The following is a 20464-nucleotide window of genomic DNA, read 5'->3' on the forward strand; positions in this document are numbered from 1 at the left end:
GCCGCAGTTTGGGGATGCCTGGTGTAGGCCATGCTACACATGCATTATAGCTTTTATATACAGCACTCTATTGGAGTGAATGCAAATTCACTGGCATATTATCCCATTTTAATAGCTTTCCTTAACTATTAGCTAGTGTTTCTTCTAAGGCTTAAAGCCAAAACAAAGCAGCTCTTTATTTATTTATGGCATTTATATACCACACCTCATAAATATTCCAGGGTGCTTTACAATGCTTCTCTATATCTACGGTACATTATACAGTACTAAAATTTCTATTTCATTTCCCCGGTTCAATGGAGATGGCTTAAAGGGGCTAACGGTATACAGCAAACCACATCAAAAGCAAAAATAACCACAACCCCCCTCAGTTGAAATACTCAAATAACATATGTAGACTGAAAACAGCATAAAAGAGCCTTCATTCATTTTTCAATATGGCAGCAACTGCATCTTCCCATATAGTCTCTCTGAAGTTACTTCAATGTGGGCAACTAAACTGGGTGCACTGTCTAGCCTTTGAGAAGGGTTTATAGGCCTTTGTGGGAAACCCAGGACAGCAGCAAGGGGGAGAAGAACCAAGGTAAACGTGGAAGGTCATGTGCAACTGCCTCCTAAAAGTGCAATACTCACGTAACATACAGAATGAAGTCTATCTCCTAACCTTAGCCTGCTCCTTAGCATGCACTTATTTTGTGTGGGGTGCTTGGAGTTGCCTCCATGGGATACATGGTGCACTGCTGTCTCTTTGAGGTTCAACTTCTTCCTTTTTCTGTGCTGCCTCTTCTGAGTATTTTTCAGTAATGTGAAGCTAAAATGTGTGATGAGAACCAATCACCATGGCAAACTTGTGGAAGTGCCTGGCTTTCTGCACGGAAGAGATTTCAAGCTCTTTGCTGGTCTGAGTGATAGTTGAGAAAGAAGTGCCAACATTCTCTGACACTACAATAATATTATTGCACTACAGTGTTGTCAGCTGCATGAACTGTTTCCAGTGGGCATAATAGGAACCAAAGTTACAATCTGGATAAAAATGGAAAGTAACTATTAAAAGCACATTCTTAAGTGTAAGAGAGGCTTGCTGGTTCTGCTTTCCAACTAAAGCAAACTGAAGGATAAACCATGGTGAGTGGGAAGAGTTATGTCAGCTGATAAAAGTTCAAGGGGTGGCAAAATAACAGCAACTTCTGTACTGCAAGATATGCATCCGCACATGAAAAACAATACGTTTCATTGGGCTAAGGGTTGCACTTCTTAGTGCCAAGTGTTTGCAATATGCATGGCTATATTTTGCGGAAACAGTGTCCTTTGTAACCAAAGTAATATCAATTAAAATTAATTTTAAGTCTTATTTTATCCTTCCCCCCTCTCCAGGTACAGTCTACTCTGCAGTATAGAGGCATTATGTACTCAGAGTGGAGGTCCCTACATCTTGTACTTCAAAATGATAAGGGTCACACCAGTGTACTTCACAGCTATCCTGACAATGTGGGGAGAGAAGTGGCAAATGCTGTTGTGCGTCCCCTTGGCCAAGTCTTGAATGCTCCATCAGCAGCTGGCAGTGAAAGTTTACTGAAAACAGACAAAGAAGTGAGTATACATCTGCAAAACCTGTAGTTCCCCAGTTGAAGTACAGGTAGTCTCATCATTACAGGCATTTAAGAGGGCTATAAAGACCCATTTGTTTAGAACAACCTCCTCATTTATAGTTTCTATGATGTTCTGGTTTGATTCGGTGCTGAAATACTTTAAAAGCGTTTTTCTTTCTTTTGTAAGACTGTGTGTTGCTTATACAGCTGCGTTTGTTGGTATTTTATTGTTGATTGCACTGTTCTTTTATGGTAGGGATGGGGGACCTATGGCTTTCTAGAGGTTGCTGGACTACCTTTTGTATCCCTGACCATTGGCCATACTGGCTGGTACTGAAGGGAGTCCAACACCATCTGAAGGACCACAGGTTTGCAAGCTGTTTTACATGGCAGTAATTTAGTTAGATGTAGTGCTCATTATATTTGATATGTTGGAAGTCGTCCTGTAAGGGTTTAACCATAAAAAGTGGCCCAGCAACTCTGTGTGCAAGCACCTTATCTCTCACACAACACAATATAGGCATGATCAGCCTGGCTTGAATGTCAAGGCAACTTAACTTAAGGAAGTTTATGATCTACCTGATATTGGGTGATTCTCCCAACAGAATCCCATCTCATGTTATTTGGGTAGGTCCTACTTTCTCGAGAGGCTCTTTGAGGTCTTCAAGTGTATGTGGGGCATGAGGGTACAGAAAACAATCCTGTGCCCACTTAACTGGGAGCCCCCTTCAGCTGAGTGGGACTTACTCCTGAGTAGACATGTATAAGATCCAAAGTCGGGTGGATCTTAGAGTCCAAGCCTACATGCTATGGTATTTCTAGATTTAAAATAATACGGTTGTTAGAGGATGAATTTTCTGTTATCTCTTACTGTGTATCCTTTGTATTTCTAGTGTTAATAGTATTGTGGTGCCGGTTTTCATTTGGAAGACCAAATTGGGACACGTTAAAAATATGGTCATGTAACTTTCCACTTCTTCTTCTCTTAGGTAAAATGGACCATGGAGGTAGTTTGTTATGGACTGACCCTCCCTTTAGATGGTGATACTGTAAAGCACTGTGTTGATGTGTATACAGACTGGATTATGGCTCTGGTCTTTCCTAAGGACTCAATTCCTCTACCTGTTATTAAAGAACCAAACCTTTATATTCAGAGCATTCTCAAACATCTACAAAATCTATTTGTACCGAGGTAAGAGCAGCAGAGAGTGAATTATTTCATGTTGGCAGCATGATTACAAGCCAAGTGTAATAGTAGCCAGCAGACATTTATTTAGAAGTGTAGCTAAAAAAATTGTTGTTGTATTAACATGGAGGGTAAAAGAGCCCCATAATCTGCTGTTTTGGAGGTTGGATTTTAATACTTGTGTATTTAAGAAAGCATATGTCCATGATTTGCAGCTGCAAAAAAAGAAAAGGATTTGAGAGGTTGCATGCTCTCTCTGGTGAAGATGTCAAAGCTGGAATAAAAAGTTCATTTTGAAATTATCCAAATTTTATATGCCCATATCTCTGTTGCTGGATTTTGTGCAATTGAAGTTTAAGCTTATTTGTCTTTCCTTTTTGTTTTTGTTAACATTTAAATTTGTTGAGCAACAAAAAAGCAAAATGTATGTCTCTACTGCAGCAGGAATCCACGAACAGAGAAAAGAAAGCTGTCTGAGAATGTAAAATATTTATTCTAAAAATCTATACCCTACACATTTTGAAGTATTGGGAACAGTCCCTAAAAAATAGGTTATCAATAACAATATTTTGTTACTCTCGAATATAATGGTCATCTGCATTAATTCTTGCTTTGGGTACATCATAAGGGTGGAGGGAAGTGCGTTTTTATGGCCTTTCTGCTTTAAGTATGTGGATTAATCTCTATCCTGAGCATTAGGCAATTTGAATACCATTGTCCTGTGAACAGTATGAATGCACAGATGTACTTGTGGTATGCAGAAACACAGACTCTGCATTTTCAGTGTCTTCTGTACAGACTGCATGGCAATTGGGATACCTAGGGCTGCCTAGTGGCTTGAACAAGAAGCAGAACAAGAATCTGTTTGCCATTCAGTTTTCCCTGTAGACAGGGGGTGAATGTCAGGGCAATCCATTGCCTGTTGGCTCTAGCGAAGTCTGCTGGCCACTGGCCACCAAAGAGCAAACAAGCTGCAGGCAGCTTTCATATTGGCATGCAAGCATCACAATTCATTTACTTATATTTTGCTGCCCTTCGGGATCCACTTCAGCTGATACAATTTACTATATTTGCAATAAGGCTACCTCAACTCAAGCCTGAACAAGCCTAATGCAAACCAACACTCATGTATTCTGGCCCACAGGAGTAGCTCCTGCCTGTCCTGGACAAGTGAGAACAGGAGATTTATTGTTCTCCTGTTAGGCCCACTATATGGGATTGGTAGTTTGTGTTCAACCTGGTGGATTACAAACTATACTGGTCTATTGTGAATTTAGATGTTTTGCAAATCTTTTGAAGATGAGTGGCTTTTCTAAGATTGCATGAAGATAGCTCCAGCTTCATTTAAAAACAATTCTTATTAGAGGTGCAAAACATCTATTGTAAGAATGCCTCCAATCTCTTGTCTAAATTATCTTTGACAGCGGTGGGGGAGTACTCTATTTATGCAGGCATAAGTAATATTTTTCTTCTTTTACAGGCAGGATCAGGGTTCCAGTCAGATTAAACTATGTCTGCAAGTTTTGAAAGCTGTCCAGAAATTGGCTCGTGAGTCAAGCACTATGTCTAGAGAAACATGGGAGGTTTTATTATTGTTTCTACTACAGATTAATGATATTCTACTGGCAGCTCCAACAGTGCAAGGTTTGGGTCTTTACCTTTTCCCCTTAACTGTTTATAGTGTGTGGCTTTGGCCTGAGTGTGACAATTTAAGAACCTTATCTTTTTTCTTTCCTACCATTCAAAATTTAGAGGGACTATTGTCATGAAATGGATGGCGTTGAAATAATTATTCTCCAATTCTGATTCTGTTTAAATTCTTAATTTGGAATTGCTGCAGGAATTGAATGATACTTCCATTTCTATTACCATTTAAAGCAGATGCCGCTTTTGCTGACATGTTGTTGCTAAGGCCCTTTTACTCCCTCTAGTTTATTCATTCAGAGATGCTCTAGGCAGTGATTTCTAGGCTTCAACACTGTCATGGGGAATGGAGCCGCCCTCTGAAAAGCAGCCATCTTTTTTTTTGTAATGGTGAAGCTGAAGTAGCAGGCACAGCTTGTGCCAGCAGTTGTGCAGTGCTCTTCCCCAACTTCGAAAATGGGAGGAAAGATTATGATTGTTTGATAGCTGCATGGCCAAGGTACCTGGAGAGCCTTGGCCATTCAGAGTCTAACGAGCAAAAAATCCCTCTTTCTGCTAAGTTGGATGTAGCCTAAAAGCTATTCAATATGCCTTCAAACAACAGTGCACAGACCTGACATATTGCCTCTCTGCCTGCTTTCCCTTGAAGCCTGCTTGCTCAGAAAGAAGGGGCACAGGGCTTGACAGGCAGGGGGATGGTGGCTGCAACCGGGGGGGGGGGATCTTGTCTAGCACTGAGAAGCTGGGAAAGTGTGCATCCACTTGTTACTGTTTTCTAATAAATTTACAATCTTTAGGCATAAATTATGGCTGCCATATAGTGACCAGTGCTGCATTGCTTTGGAATTCATGCATAAATTAAGACAGGATCTTTCCCCCCACATCCATTCCCATATTTCATCTGGTTAGATTGTTCTTTTTTTTGTCTCCCAGTTCTTAAATTTGAAATACTTACATTTTTAAGTGCAAGAACATTCTATAGAGTGTTCTTGATGTTCTCTACGATAGATCTTTAGCTGTGTTAACTTTTGCCATCTAATAATATATGAATTGAGGGACCCAGGTGGCGCTGTGGTTAAACCACAGAGCCTAGAGCTTGCCGATCAGAAGGTTGGCGGTTCGAATCCCTGCGACGGGGTGAGCTCCCGTTGCTCGGTCCCAGCTCCTGCCAACCTAGCAGTTCGAAAGCACGTCAAAGTGCAAGTAGATAAATAGGTACTGCTCCGGCGGGAAGGTAAACGGCGTTTCTGTGCGCTGCTCTGGTTCGCCAGAAGCGGCTTAGTCAGAGTAATTTGTCCCACGCAATTAAGTACCAACTCTCTATTGATTGCTTGTCTGTTAAAAAGCTGGTCATAGTGGGCCTCAGGGAGAAAAAAAAAGACATACCTTTTTTGTCAGCTACTAAACGGCGTTTCCGTGTGCTGCTCTGGTTCGCCAGAAGCGGCTTAGTCATGCTGGCCACATGACCTGGAAGCTATAGCTCCCTCGGCCAATAATGCGAGATGAGCGCGCAACTCCAGAGTCAGTCACGACTGGACCTAATGGTCAGGGGTCCCTTTACCTTTACCTAATATATGAATTACCGTACTTTTTTTAGATTAATACCGGTATTTAAAAATAGGAATTGGATTTGAGGTAATTATTCTTTTTAATCACGGAAATTCTACAAACCCTAGATAATTTTAACTTTACTTATCCATTCAAATAATTTTACACTTTGCACATCAGCTTATTTTGATAAGATCCCCAATATCCAATTGCTGTTTTTCTCCAAGCAATATTTGGAAATTTCTTCTTCAATGATGATAAAAAGAAACCTCACAGGTATTTTTTAAAGCCCCTTTCTCTGTTTTATTTCTTTTGTAGGTGGTATTGCTGAGAATTTGGCAGAGAAGCTGATTGGTGTGCTGTTTGAAGTCTGGTTGTTAGCTTGTTCCCGGTGCTTCCCCACACCACCTTATTGGAAAACTGCCAAAGAGATGGTAGCAAACTGGAGGCATCATTCTGCAGTGGTGGAGCAATGGAGCAAAGTAATCTGCGCCCTTACAGCCAGGTAGCTGAAAACCTATTGCTCCCCCCCCCCCATATGTCAGACTGCCACTGTACACTAATAATGTGGTTATTTCCATTTTTATGTAGTGTATTTTAGTAGAATCTCTCCCTTCACCCTCACAAGTCCATCATTTTGCTACAGAAAAAGGGGGACTGCTTTTCACTCTCAGATACTATGTTTGACTGTGCCCCATGTATTAAAAATAAGTTATGAACTTTGTCCTTGGGCCTAGTTCTTACCGAGGTGGCAAAAACCTGTGCCTGGGAAGTAATATTTCAAAATATAGGTCAGAGCTCCTATGATTGAATGCTCCACCATATATTTAAAATGGATGGCTGCACATAGTAAATTGTCATGTCAGGGAGAAGCCTGCATTCTGGCTCGGGATTACCAGCTCATTGAGAACTTGGCATCAGTGTTGGCCAATGAACTGAGGTGGAGAGAAGGAGCTCTTTGCAGTGTGTGTGTGTGTTTATTTTTAAGGAAGACCTGAAATAGACCCAAGCTATCTGATCTTATTTTAATGAAAGGCAGTGGCTGACAGAATGCTCTCAACATTTTTGCTCTCCTTTGTTTAACATCCTGGTCCAAAGCGTGAACTCTTTGACAACTGGCATAACCAGACGGTATTTGTTTCTGGTATGGCTGTTTCTTGTCACTTTTGTATGTAGCAAATGACAAGCTCTGTGTCTCACTTGCACAAAACACTTCTTTGCACATATTTTGGTTTCTCTGCTGTCCCTATTTGTATCTGGAATAAGCTTTTTTTGGAGGCGGGAACTGCAGCATTAATTCAACTCTTTATTAGGTTGAAAATGGCATACTTTCTGGGCAAACCACATGTCAAAAATGTAGTATCTCATGGTGATGGCTGGGGAATGGTTTAGGGTGACACATGGGCTTCTCTTCACTGGCCTCCACCAGTGAGGTGGATTCCAACCTGGAGGAAGCCCCATGCTTCACCATAGTGAGAGGGAAGCAGATATCTCCAATGAAATATGGATGCATCATTTATAATTAGGCAGAGTGAAATCGTGCAGAACTTCAAACTCACCGATAGTCTGACTTTTCCTCCAGATTGCTGCGTTTTACATACGGGCCATCATTCCCACCTTTTAAAATCCCTGATGAAGATGCTAGTCTGATTCCTCCTGAAATGGATAATGAGTGTGTTGCCCAGACTTGGTTTCGCTTTTTACATATGCTGAGGTACTGTACATAACAAAAAGCATGCAATGTTACTAGCGCATATATTAAAATTTGATACGTTATATATGTGAATGAGTCCTCTTGGGAGTGTGGTTTATTGGAATCAGATGCCCTAGTTGTGGAAGGGGTGTATAATATTGTGGCAGATAATGCTTCGCAGGTGCCTATGACAAGATCCAACTCATAGTAGGATCAGTTCCTAGATCTGTCTAGCTTGCATGTGATAGTCATTTTGGAAATTAGTACCTGATACTTGTTTGTCTTCAACTATTCTCCTGAATATCATGTACAGTTTTACCCTTCAACATTTCACTCATGGCTTCAAATACTTTTCGTTTGCAATTCTGTATACCCTTCATTTTGGTTCCCTTCAGAAATTTAGCAGCTCCACATGCTGAATAACCTATTTTTATGTACCTTATACATAAAAGCAATACATATATTGAAGCTGAGGCTCCAATACTTTGGCCACCTCATGAGAAGAGAAGAATCCTTGGAAAAGACCCTGATGTTGGGAAAGATTGAGGGCACTAGGAGAAGGGGACGACAGAGGACGAGATGGTTGGACAGTGTTCTCGAAGCTACGAACATGAGTTTGACCAAACTGCGGGAGGCAGTGCAAGACAGGAGTGCCTGGCGTGCTATGGTCCATGGGGTCACGAAGAGTCGGACACGACTAAACGACTAAACAACAACAATGTACCTTATAGTGCTTCCTTGTCTCTCCAGTTGCATGGGGGTCTCGCAATACTGTCTCATTTCATACTCCTCAGCTGGAGGAAAAGATCATGTGCCCCAGGGTAACTGCTGCTAATAGCAAATTTAATTTGCAAAAGACATTTTTGTTTGCTGGGTGTAGTGTTCTTATAAACGGATGCTGTCAACTTCTTTGAAAAGTAGTGTGAGAGAAGGTAGCTAAATAATAATAGGAAGTGGATACTTGTGGAATATTCAAAAGTGGCAAACATAGTACAATGATTTGTCTATCTTTTAATTGGTCTGTTTAATCTTATAAAAGTTGCTTGTTTTTCGACATCCTAACTCGTAGTAGAGCTTTTTTAAAAAAATGAACATTTAAAAATTTCAATATTTAGTATATTATACTTTTTACATCTGTTAAATGCATTATGATTAAACAGAGTCTTTTCTCTCCCTTGTAGTAATCCTGTGGATTTGAGTAATCCAGCAATTATAAGCTCAACCCCCAAATTTCAGGAACAGTTCCTGAATGTGAGTGGAATGGCTCAGGAATTGAATCAGTATCCCTGCCTTAAACATCTGCCTCAAATATTCTTTCGTGCTATGCGTGGGATCAGTTGCTTAGTGGATGCATTTTTAGGTAACATTTTCTACTCTTAATTTATAGGATGTTACTTGCCTTTTGTAAGCAACTTAAATAGATGTTAATACTTTGTATCGGTACATCTACTATTTCAGATGTTTGTCTGCAGGACTGTTTGTGTTAATCATTATGTTCTCCTTGTCATCTGTGCAGCAACTGTATTCTATTTTCATCAGTTGGGAACCAGTGACTTCTGGACCAAATTGTGCTCCCAATTCTGGTGCCATCTGCCCCTCTCAGCTATCCAACCCCACAATCTCAAAATAGGTTTGGATGAACAGCTTTGGGGGCAATGAGGCCCTTGCAACAAGATATTGGGGTTTGATCTGCAACCTTCCCTATTCCTTTTTGGAGTGCTTCCCAACAAAACAAACTCCTAAACAGGGCTCCCATATCTTGCTTAGAGGTAAAGGTAAAGGGACCCCTGACCGTCAGGTCCAGTCATGGACAACTCTGGGTTTGTGGCGCTCATCTCGCTCTATAGGCCAAGGGAGCCGGTGTTTGTCTGCAGACAGCTTCAGGGTCATGTGGCCAGCATGACTAAGCGGCTTCTGGCAAACCAGAGCAGCGCACAGAAATGCCGTTTTCCTTCCCACCGGAGCAGTACCTATTTATCTACTTGCACTTTGACGTGCTTTCGAACTGGTAGGTTGGCAGGAGCTGGGACCGAGCAACGGGAGCTCACCCCGTCGTGGGGATTCGAACCGCCAACCTTCTGATCGGCAAGCCCTAGGCTCTGTGGTTTAGACCACAGCGCCACCCGCGTTCCTGTTGCTTAGAGGTACTGAAAAGTAATTGATAATATGTTCAGCTAGATGCCTTAAAATCTGTCATTATTTCATTCTCAGGAATTTCTCAGCAGTTCTGTTTGGTGTTAATTAAAACTGCCTATTCTTGTGAAACCATAAATGCTTTTACTAAATAATTCATTTTCATGAAAAACTGCTTTATGGAAATGTTTCCATTGCAGTACATAATATAGTAGCAATATAATTTCTTTTTTCTCCAGGAGTTGCTGTCTTTACAACCAGTGGGTGTGAAAGATTACCCAGATATGGTATTCAAACTTGTTGGGCTCTCCTGGGTGACAAGAATCTGGGGCAGGGGTGATGATTTTAACAGTGGTTGGGGTTTGCATCAAATCCTGGAAAGCTGCAGTATTCTGTCATGATAGAAATTTTCTATTAAATTGATGTGGTTCTTCTTAAAGACAATGCTTCAAAAGTTTCTAGTACTATTTAAAAAAATGGTTGGCATACAGATACTCTTGCAACAAAAAATCTGCTTGGTTTGTAGCATTATGGGTTACACATTTTAAATATGAACAGTAGGTTGGTCGTTCAAAAAATAACCACCACCCAAATTGTTAGTATCTCTTGCAATATTGGCATAAGTCTCTCTCTTACTGCAACAAGCAGACATGTGCTATTTTAAAAACATAACTTTAATACCTTGTCCATGATTAAATATGTGAGGTCTTGCAATTAAGGGGTTGAATCCAATGTAGTGCTAAGTAAGTCACACTGTTAAGGCAAGCATTTTGTGCAGATTTGGGGACAACCTGGGGGCAGTGGCTGGGGAAAGTCTGTTGCGTAAATCCTTGAGCTAATGGAACATGTGCATTGGATACCACCCAAATCTACTGAGATTTGTCTATATGCAGATTTATGACACAGCTGTGATGAAATGATCTCTGTCTTGAAGCTGGGCTGATGGATATTGGATTATGGAGAATTGATTATTTAATTTTTATACTGCTTAATATATTAAAGATATATCTATAAGCAGTGTACAAAAACTAAAGCAACAACTGACAACTTAAAATACTACAAAAATAAAAAAAAATTAAAGACCAACTAAGTTTTTATTTTGGTATGAGCTTTCGTGTGCATGCATGCACACGAAAGCTCATACCAAAATAAAAACTTAGTTGGTCTTTAAGGTGCTACTGAAGGAATTTTTTTTATTTTACTTCAATCCAGACCAACACGGCTACCTACCTGTATACAAAAATAAAGTTACATATAAAAATGTTACATTAAAAGTTACTAATATATATAAAAACTGATATCAGTTCCTTTCCCTCCTAACACACCTTCCCTCTCAGCCTCCAGGTTCTCATCTAGGGTCCAAACAAACTCTCAGCTTACCCACAAAAGTCTCACAATGAGAAGAGTTCTTGGAAACAGTGAACATGGCCCTAGTCTCTTATTCTAGACTTGCTCTTTATGGGCAGGCCCAAGGTGGATGGAACTTCCTCAGGATGCCCACACCTGTGCCCCATCCGCTGCATGCTCCACACCCAATTCCAGGTATAGCAGGCCTTGCTGAGTTTTCCAGAGGGTCCAAAGGTAGGAAAAGCCCTCCCCCCTCACTCGCAGCTCTTTCTTTGTACTCTGTCCTCTTCTCCTCTTCCAGCTGCTGGAGAAGGTGGACTCTTTAAGAAAAGTACAGTAAACTGAACAGTGTGGTCCTTCTACTTTGAAGAATGCTGTTTAAAGCCTGTTGCAGTATGAGAGAGAGAGCACGTCTTCTTAATTATGAGGAAACCGTATAATTCATATTAACATGGCCATCTAATTTTTTTATTTTTAATAACAAAGTCTGAATTCTTGGATGAATTGTTCCTCATAACCGAATACTGCTTCTTTATGTTTATGAAATGTAGCACAGTTCCTTTCAATTGTGCTAATCATTGTACCAAGGCAGATGGAAGAGTACTGCCAATCACACACTTGTAAATTGCCTCTGTCCTCTTATTATCCATTAGTTAAGGTTTTTCCCCTGATATTCTGCTTGTCAGTGAAGAACTGTTGGATCACTTGTGACCTGAAAATGTTATAGAACTGTGGGTATTTAACAAACCTCTTGAGTCCTTCATGCATCATGAATAGTGCTTACCTTGATGCAGATACTTTTTTCTCCCTCATGAGTAATACTGAAATGTTGAAAACAGAACCAAGAGGATAATTTGCCTGTGAGGGAGATGCAGGAGAGCACTGAGGCCTTGTTATGTAATGTTGCAATGTTATTTGCACTTAGCTGGGAGTGTAGGATAGTATAGGTTTGAGGAATGTCAGGTTGGCAGCGGGCCTGTGATATATGAGAATTCACCAAAATGAGAGATACGAAACTGCAGGACCCTGTTTAGTAGCTTTACCTTCTATACTAATCTCTGCTACTACAAATACCTGTGTCACCATTCCCTGTATGTGTACTTTTCTTGTCTTACAATAAATGAGTAGAGGGCCCTCCAAAATATGAATAAGATCAACATTTGCCTGCCTATTAATTATTTTAAAAGAACTGTTTGAACTAATTGCCTCTCAAAGAATAAATATTGTTTTTACTGTCATTTTGCTTTCCAAAGGATTAAACGTGATATCCAGTGTAATGGTGGCACAAAAGAAATTAGAATTTGTGGTGTTTCACTAGTGATTTCTGTTTGTGCAAGCGGTTGCACAAATGCTTCTTTACCGAGTAGCACACAATAACGTTATAAACAATGTGCACTAGCAGTTAGTAGCATCTTTCAGAAGTAGAATTTGGCCATTTGATACACCAGTTGCAGAAGGTTGAGAACAGGGCTTCCACTAGGGGCAGACAAACCAGGATCAGGGCTTAGACAAAGAGCTACTAAGCCAAACTGTGTGTTAGCTCACAGCAACACAGTGGCAGCAGGACCAAAGTTCCAGGAATGCACATGTTTGCTTGTTAGCACTAAGCTATGGTTTGGCTTAACATTATGCCTGACTCAAGCTGGAGGCTTTTCTGGGAGAGGTAAGCTGCGGGCCTGGATTTAGACATCATGCTAGGCCAGGGGTCTGCAACCTTTAAGACAAAAAGAGCCACTTGGACCCATTTCCGAAGAAAAAAAATAAACTGGGAGCCGCAAAACAGGGACGTAATTAGAAATCAGAGGGCCCCATAGCAAAATTTGCTATGCCCAATAATCAATGCCCCAAAATGCCATAGAAAATTAATCAGGGCCCCAGTGTACCATAAATCATAATCAGTGCCTGATGTAAATAATAATTAATAATGAGGGCCCAATGTCATCCTCGTCATTATAAAAATAACTTTGAGTTTGGGCTGCCTTGATTACTGGGAATGGGCACCAGCAACCACTGCCTTATGAGTTTGGGCTGCCTTGATTACTGGGAATGGGCAAAACTCTGACTCCCTTATTAGGACACCTGTATGGTTTCATGTGTGTTGCTCCCATCAAGTGAACTTATAAAATTTCCTCATATTGAATCAACCCATTGATTAATACATCTACCTCAATCTCCTGACCAGGCCGGCAGGAGGCCACTGGCAGGCCGCAGGCAGGCCGTAGGCAGGAGCAGCAGCAGCAAACACACGCTCCGAGCCTGCAAGCCTTTTCTGCTGCTGGGCGGGAAGAAGCGCGCCTGTTTTTTTTAAAAAAACTCCGCCCCCGCCCCCTGTGAGCCTATTGGCTGCAGAAATGCGGCAGGGAGGGGCTGATGCAGGGAGGGGGCCGACCACGCTCCCCGGGCTGCTAACGTCACCTTGTGTCCTTTTTGCACAGAGCACGCGCACAGCAGAGTTGTGGACTCCGGCGGGTGCCTCCGGTGGCGGTGGGCACCACGCGAGTGTCTCGCGGGCGTGGCGGGCGCCGCCGCATGGCTTGGACGCCTCCTCCCCTCGTATCCGCTCCGGAGCCGCAGCAAAGGTGTAAAAGAGCCACATGCGGCTCCGGAGCCGCAGGTTGCAGACCCCTGTGCTAGGCCAAACTTGCAGCAAGACTAGATGAGGAGGAAATCTGTTGTAGTCTTTTCCCACGGAACCTGCATGCTTGCTTGGTAGCACTAAGCCACAGTTTGGCTTAAGCTTATATTCCTTAGCTATCTTAGTTTAATGGAAAGAGATTTATCCTTTTAAAAAAATCAACTGCAGCCTGTTTCTGCTAGGTCTAAATGAATTGAGAGTGACAATAACATGGCTGGAAAGAAAGTGGCTTTCAGGTGGCCTTTCCCCCCTCTTTGCTTCCTGTTGGTCTTCTTACTCTTCCCACTTTTTAGGTGCAAATGTGTGTGTTGCTCCCTTTTGAAAGGTAAGCAACAGTCTTGTATGCAGTTACCGAAATACTTTCCTTGATCACTTTCCAATCTTAACTAAAAACTAATTTCAAAACAATATATTTTTTAACACCGGTGCTGGTATGGGAGGAATTAATGGGTATGTGTGCATTACTATTTTGCTGTTTAAATGCCCAGTGTGTTGGATTTTAAAAGAACTTAATGCTGAGATTCCCTTTTTTCTTTCAGGTATTTCAAGGCCTCGGGCAGATAGTGCTCCGCCCACACCAGTAAATAGATTGAGCATGCCCCAGACTACAGCCGTCAACACAACTCCACCTCACAACCGAAGGCATCGAGCTGTAACTGTAAATAAGCCAATGCTGAAAAACAGCACAGTGAGTATTTACGCTTAGTAAAGCAATGATTTTATATGCTTTGCGTAAGAGAAGATTGTGTTGCCAGACATGACTGAGTATATGACTTTTTAAAAATTATTCTCTAATTGGATTATTTCCATCTCTCATTCCAATAGGCTAACACTGCTCATGCTTCCAAAGTACAACACCAGCCATCTTCCACTTCTCCACTATCTAGCCCAAACCAGACTAGTTCTGAGCCTCGACCGCTTCCTGCTCCCCACAGGCCAAAAGTCAACAGTATATTGAACCTCTTTGGATCGTGGCTATTTGATGCAGCCTTTGTTCACTGTAAGCTCCATAATGGAATTAACAGAGACAGCAGTATGACTGGTAAATATTGCCTTTCCATTCTGTACACTCCCTTCCTCCTTTGCTGGCACTTCCTACCTGCAAGATTAACGTCTCTGGCTAACCAAAACAGAAATCTGACAAAGCAGCATGATTAACTGATGTCCAATATCATGCTAACCTCTTGCCTTTCTGCATAAAGTAGCTAATTTGTGGTTGGGTCAAATGTTACTGCAGAAACTAAATTTAAGATTTGCCCACATGTTAGCCTGAAGAATATAATAAAGCCGAGGGAAGCATTAAAAAGCACCACTTTGGGAGCAACTTCCCATACCATGAATCACTTAAAGCAATTCATTAGTAGGGGTGGCAGGCAAGCATCATAACAGGACCTGCCTGCATTATTTGGTATTTGTTTAACTTTACTTTTGAGAAATTAGTTTAGTTTTCATAAATGGCCCCACAGTGAAGCATGTGCATTCCAGTGGTTGGTCAAATACTTCAAGGGTTCTGTAAGTTGTAGCTTTCAAATCTCCCTAACTACTGCACCAATTTCATTTTTTTGTTTTCTCATTGTTTTCCTAATTCCCGTTTTCGGAGCTATCCCTAGACACATGACAGAGGTGATCTTCAGTTGAGATAAATGAGTTCATTGCAGCAAATGTGTTGTGTTGGGGCTCTTTGCTGGAAACAAAAAGGCTTGTTGTCACGGTCATATTATGCCAAAGTTGAATTCCTTGTTGCTCTGCCATGAAATGTTCTATCTGAATAATACAATTCATAATAGCAAGGACTAGTGGTAAAGGTGGGGTTTCAAGTCTAGCTAGTTTACATAACTTTCATCAACATCTTACAGCCTGTCTGTTCCCACGTGTGTAGAAAAAATATATGTCTGTCCTGGCAAATGGCATGTGTCCTGGCAAGGAGCTTTTGTGGAGAACGAATTCCATTATTCCACCGAGCTTGCACAAGGGCAGCTCAGTTGCCTTTAGGAAATCAAAGCAAAACCACATATTACATCCTCTAGACTTGTCCGTTTAACCATATAGATTGAATAGAAATCATATACAATTGTGAATTACTAACTATTGGGTTGAAATAGAAATTACATCTCTAAAATTTCACATGTTGCTCTATTCTCTCTCTTTTGAGGTCTTGAGGCTTATTTAAAAGTGTTACAAAACACTTTTGCAAGTGTTTGATCCTATGATGAAAATATAAAACAATTAGAATGCAAATGTCAGCATTGCATTAGCAAGTATCACTTTAGTTTGCTTTCCTAGCGCTCAGATTATATTGAGAAATCTGTGGCTTTAGGGAGGCATGTTTACAAGAGTATTGAGAGCCATGTTGTCTTTTCTATGTATTGGCCATATTTCATTACTTCATCTAAATCTGATTGGATAATTACAGTTCTATTTTGATGTTGTCAAGGCAATAGCAGTAGCATCTTGTTTTTCACTCTCCAAAGGAATATGTGGTGCATAGGGAACTCTTGATAAATTGCCACACATCTTTCTCTGTCCTAGATTTATTGATATAACATGCCCATGGGGTATTGTCGAGCACGTGTCCATGATTCATTATTTTCACTTGTGTGTTATCTCAACTTTATAGTCCTGTATCTCCTTAGTTCTTAGATAAGGGGCTCTGGTCCATTGGTAGACCCCCATGCTTTATTATTTGTTTGTTTCAATTTGTATGCTGCTTTTCCATATAAATGTGCCCAGGGCCGCTCACAATATGACAACCAAAAACCTCCAAATAAATACATCATTCAGTAATACTCCAAATGCAAATTCACTTCAAAAAAATATGACAGTCCAAATGATTCAGCTTGATAATATGGATATTATAACATTTTAAATTCATTATAGAATAAATTCTAAATCATTAAAGCATATAAATTGATACCAGGAAGTTAAAACATATAAACCAGAATCAGATATGATGAACATTTCCAGTAGTTACTACATGGCAGTGCTAGAAAATAAAGTGCATAATTTTTTTTCTATAGAGCGCACATCGTACCTAGCAGCTAGGTCATATACTCTTAAAGTGCACAAGAATCACCTCTCATTCATCCTCACAGGGAGCCACAATTTTGTTGACAACAGATGGCTTCAATCCTCTTTTCCAGTCTGGCTTCTCACCCCAGACTGCCATTAAAGCCATCAGAAAAGCACAGAAATTTAGATTGTATATATGAAACAAGCACACCTCTTACATGGGGAGGCTTCACCCAGCATTCCTCCCTTTCCTGTCCCAAAGAATGAGATCTATAACTTACAAAACAATGAGAGTGCTCACTCACTGCCTTCTGAGGCTTCCCAAACTTATGGCTTCATTTAAAACAAACAAACAAACAAAGGGAGACTTGTAACCTTCCAAGGCCCCCCTAAATTTGTTCATTTTTAAAAAAGCTTTTTTTAAAAAAATTAACAGACCAACTCCACGGTCCCCTGCTGTGATTCTGCAATGCCAGTTTTGGGGGGAGAACTCCCCAAGACCACTTTAAATTTGTCATTGATGATTATGATGATAAATAAATAATAATAAATTGGCCACCGCCACTCCTATAGTTTGGTCACACCCACTTTTGGACTTTGTCCATGCCATCTCCCTTTATAATTGGAACATTACTTTGTTCCAATATTTTGATCTAGTGAGAGTTGTGTGTCTTTCCCCCCAGCAGAATTGTAGTGGAAAACTTAAGTTGAGTGTTTCATCACTTTGCAGTGTTACCTGTCTACAAATTTGCATAATCATTTACTGTTTGGAATAAGCTTTCCCCTTTCAGTGTAGCCTTTATTTTATTTTATTTTACTTTATTTTAATTGCTTCAAGGATTCTTTGCCATTTGACCCCTCAGCAGTAATCTAGAAAATGAATCATGCATTGATGGGGGGGAAATCCCTGATGTTGATGTCTTTTTGTAACCCTTGCATCTGAATAGACAAGCGGTTATGGCCAATGGAAAGCAAGCAGCTGCTTAAAAGAAGCATTGGTCTTTTGCTGTAGGTAGGAGGTGTAGAAGGGTAATTCAAAACACCTCCAAAGTAGAATATGGAAGGTACCTGTTGACAGCAGCTACAGATTACAGAACCCTTGAAGAAATAGAGGAAGAGCCCTCACTTTCTATCTGAATTATTCTCATATTCTTAAGGGTTGCAGGGAACCCTTTGATAGAATGCAGATAAACTAGATGGCCATTCACACAATATTTGAAGCCAGGTGGGGTGGGGTTTGGAGAAAAGAAGCTGTGGCCCAGATGTTGGAATGTAATTCCCATCATCCCTGCTTGATAGACATGGTGGCTGGGGGTTGATAGGAGTTAGAACCCAACAATATATGGAGGGCCACAGGTTTACCATCCATGTGGGAACTTCTTTGTACAAATAGTTATTTGGGATTAATTTAAAACAAGCAATGGGTTGTAGCAAGCTAAGTTTTACCCATAGTAGAGCCATTGAAATTAATGGACCTAAATTAGCTATGTCTATTAATTTCTGAACAGGGCGAACATTGAATTCAACTCAATACCTCCCCACTCCCACGTGAATCCCTTTCCATGATTGGTGAAACATTTGACACTGCAATGGGAAAAAATCTTCCAATGCCATCTACAAAGCCAAGCAAGGCACTTGGCTGTTTTTAAGCTAAGAAACTAGCAGGCTGAAATAATGAGTTTCTAAGATTATTTGCAATCTTCTCGCTTTCCCTTTTCCACAAAGTGGGGATAAGCCTGAGTTCCATTCTACCCTGTACTTCCTTTGACTAAAAGGAAATGGTTGGGTCATCTTGAAGGTCTTCCTGTTTGGAAATTTCAGATAAGTAATGTGTGGGATAATCAGACAGTGGTGAGCTGGTTACTTGTATTATTTTCTCCTCCACCCCCAATGATTTCCTTCTAGTGCAGCTTTTCAGCTGGTGGTATATAAAATAAAGCAAAATACTGCCTGAATTGTGAAGGGGCAATATTCCTACTACAAATATTGATTGTACATTAATATAGATACCTAACCCTTACAGCAGTATATTTTTTCTAACTTTTGTTCATTGTTCTGCATGAAATCATAATTTTAGACCCTAATGCTAATTTCCTGTGTGTTTAACAAGCCTATAAGATCATAAGCTTTGAATCAGTTTTTCAAAAAGCTGCTTAACTTGTTGTTACAGTTTCACCATCTTTAAAGTATTTTATAACTACTGCTGTCCTTTGATTTGTTTCCATTTTATTTCTATTATCTTGCAGCATCTTTTATCCAAATTCTTCTTTCTTATAAATCTTGTAAGTAGGAACTAGTAGCTTCTCTTTAATTGCAGTCATTTTTTTCTTTTTCCATAATCCCATTTTTTATTAATTTTTATCATCATCATCCCTTGTAGCTTTTGCTCTTTACATGGGAAAGACAAATAACTGTGTGTGGCTTTTTAAATGGGGAAGATTGTTGGCAAAAGCAAATTAATCTGCCTGAATCAGTCCCATCATTTTCTGTACTCTAGTCTGTGATCATGTCATGAATTTAAGGACTTTGCACTAACCGTGTTCTTTTCTTAAAGCTTATTTTTATACAGAACTAGTATTTTGATTTGTATGCATTTTGCATGTAGTTTCCCCCCCTAATTATAATAATTTGCTGGATAGTTTATTCAGGACAAAAATGGCTCATGGGAAGACGCATAAAGATTTGGGCTTAGCTTTATAAAAAAAAATATTTTAAAAAAATTAGTGAAGAATTAAAAAAAAATACATCTGACCTTGGCATACTTCTAAATTGTCAATCTGTAAAATTTGTAGCATCCTACAAAATCATGAGCAGAGCTTCTGTTTGTAAGACTAGCTGATTTAGGCTGCAATCCTATGCACACTTACTTGCGAGCAAGTCTGATTTGAATTCAGCGAGACTTCCTTTTGAGTAAACATGCTTAGGATCAGACTGCAAATGACTTGTGCCCGGAGTTCCCTTAATAGCATAGGCTTGTTCTTACTTAGTTGCTTTAGGATTGGTGGAATTAGACTCGTGAATGTCAGTCCAATTTTATAATTCGCTTTCTCTAGAAATTTCAAAGCAGCTTTCAAAAATTGGGGAAACCACTATGGAAATGACATTCTTATTGACCACTTCCTCTATCTGGCTGACAATGAGATTTTTTTTTGTATAGGGCATCACTGACAATATAGGATTATAAATGTATGAAACTAGACTTTTGTTGAGGAAAAGGAAGTCAGAGTTTCTGGATGGATTTTAAAATAAATTGGTTGTATCTTGTCCTTAACCCAAAGAGATTCAGGCCCAGCTTCTACATATGTGCAGGAGCTTCCATCCTTGCTCTTAGCTTCTGAGGTCCCAGCTTTCCACCATCACCCCTCGTGCTTCTCACAAAAAGGAATCCAGAAGGTAGTAGGGCTATGGAGCAGTCTCTGATAGACCATGAAGATCTGTGGACCAAAAGGGGGCATCTTTATATGAATGTGGAGAGCACCGACATTTTTTGTAGGGCTGTGGATCCTAATCCTTCTTCCTGAATAGCACACCCTGCTCATTGGTGATCGTCCCTTTTAGGTTTTGTTTTTTGTTTTTGTTTTAAGCAGTGTGAGAGGGAAAAGTCAACCACCCATTATTTTCTTTTCCCAAACACGGTTTTCATTATAATTTGGCCTATGTCTTAAACTCACAAAATCGCA

At 40.3% G+C, this 20464-nt stretch overlaps 1 protein-coding gene across 4 annotated transcripts in view; it reads left to right on the forward strand.

Annotated features, from left to right (window-relative positions):
- RALGAPB (Ral GTPase activating protein non-catalytic subunit beta) overlaps positions 1 to 20464 on the forward strand; it is a 60466-nt gene that overhangs the window by 9370 nt on the left and 30632 nt on the right. For 2 of the 4 annotated variants that reach the window (XM_035121874.3, XM_035121875.3), the window contains exons 2-10: positions 1375 to 1590; positions 2579 to 2781; positions 4256 to 4419; positions 6286 to 6472; positions 7550 to 7681; positions 8842 to 9020; positions 10033 to 10080; positions 14315 to 14463; positions 14601 to 14817. In XM_035121874.3, the coding sequence (XP_034977765.3) occupies positions 1405 to 1590; positions 2579 to 2781; positions 4256 to 4419; positions 6286 to 6472; positions 7550 to 7681; positions 8842 to 9020; positions 10033 to 10080; positions 14315 to 14463; positions 14601 to 14817 (1465 nt within the window). In that variant the 5' untranslated portion in view covers positions 1375 to 1404. The remainder of the gene's footprint in view (positions 1 to 1374; positions 1591 to 2578; positions 2782 to 4255; positions 4420 to 6285; positions 6473 to 7549; positions 7682 to 8841; positions 9021 to 10032; positions 10081 to 14314; positions 14464 to 14600; positions 14818 to 20464) is intronic. The other 2 variants (XM_035121876.3, XM_035121877.3) reach the window with 1 other exon arrangement.

Source organism: Zootoca vivipara, chromosome 7, assembly GCF_965207765.1.
Source record: "Zootoca vivipara chromosome 7, rZooViv2.hap1.1, whole genome shotgun sequence".
Lineage (NCBI taxonomy): Eukaryota > Metazoa > Chordata > Lepidosauria > Squamata > Lacertidae > Zootoca > Zootoca vivipara.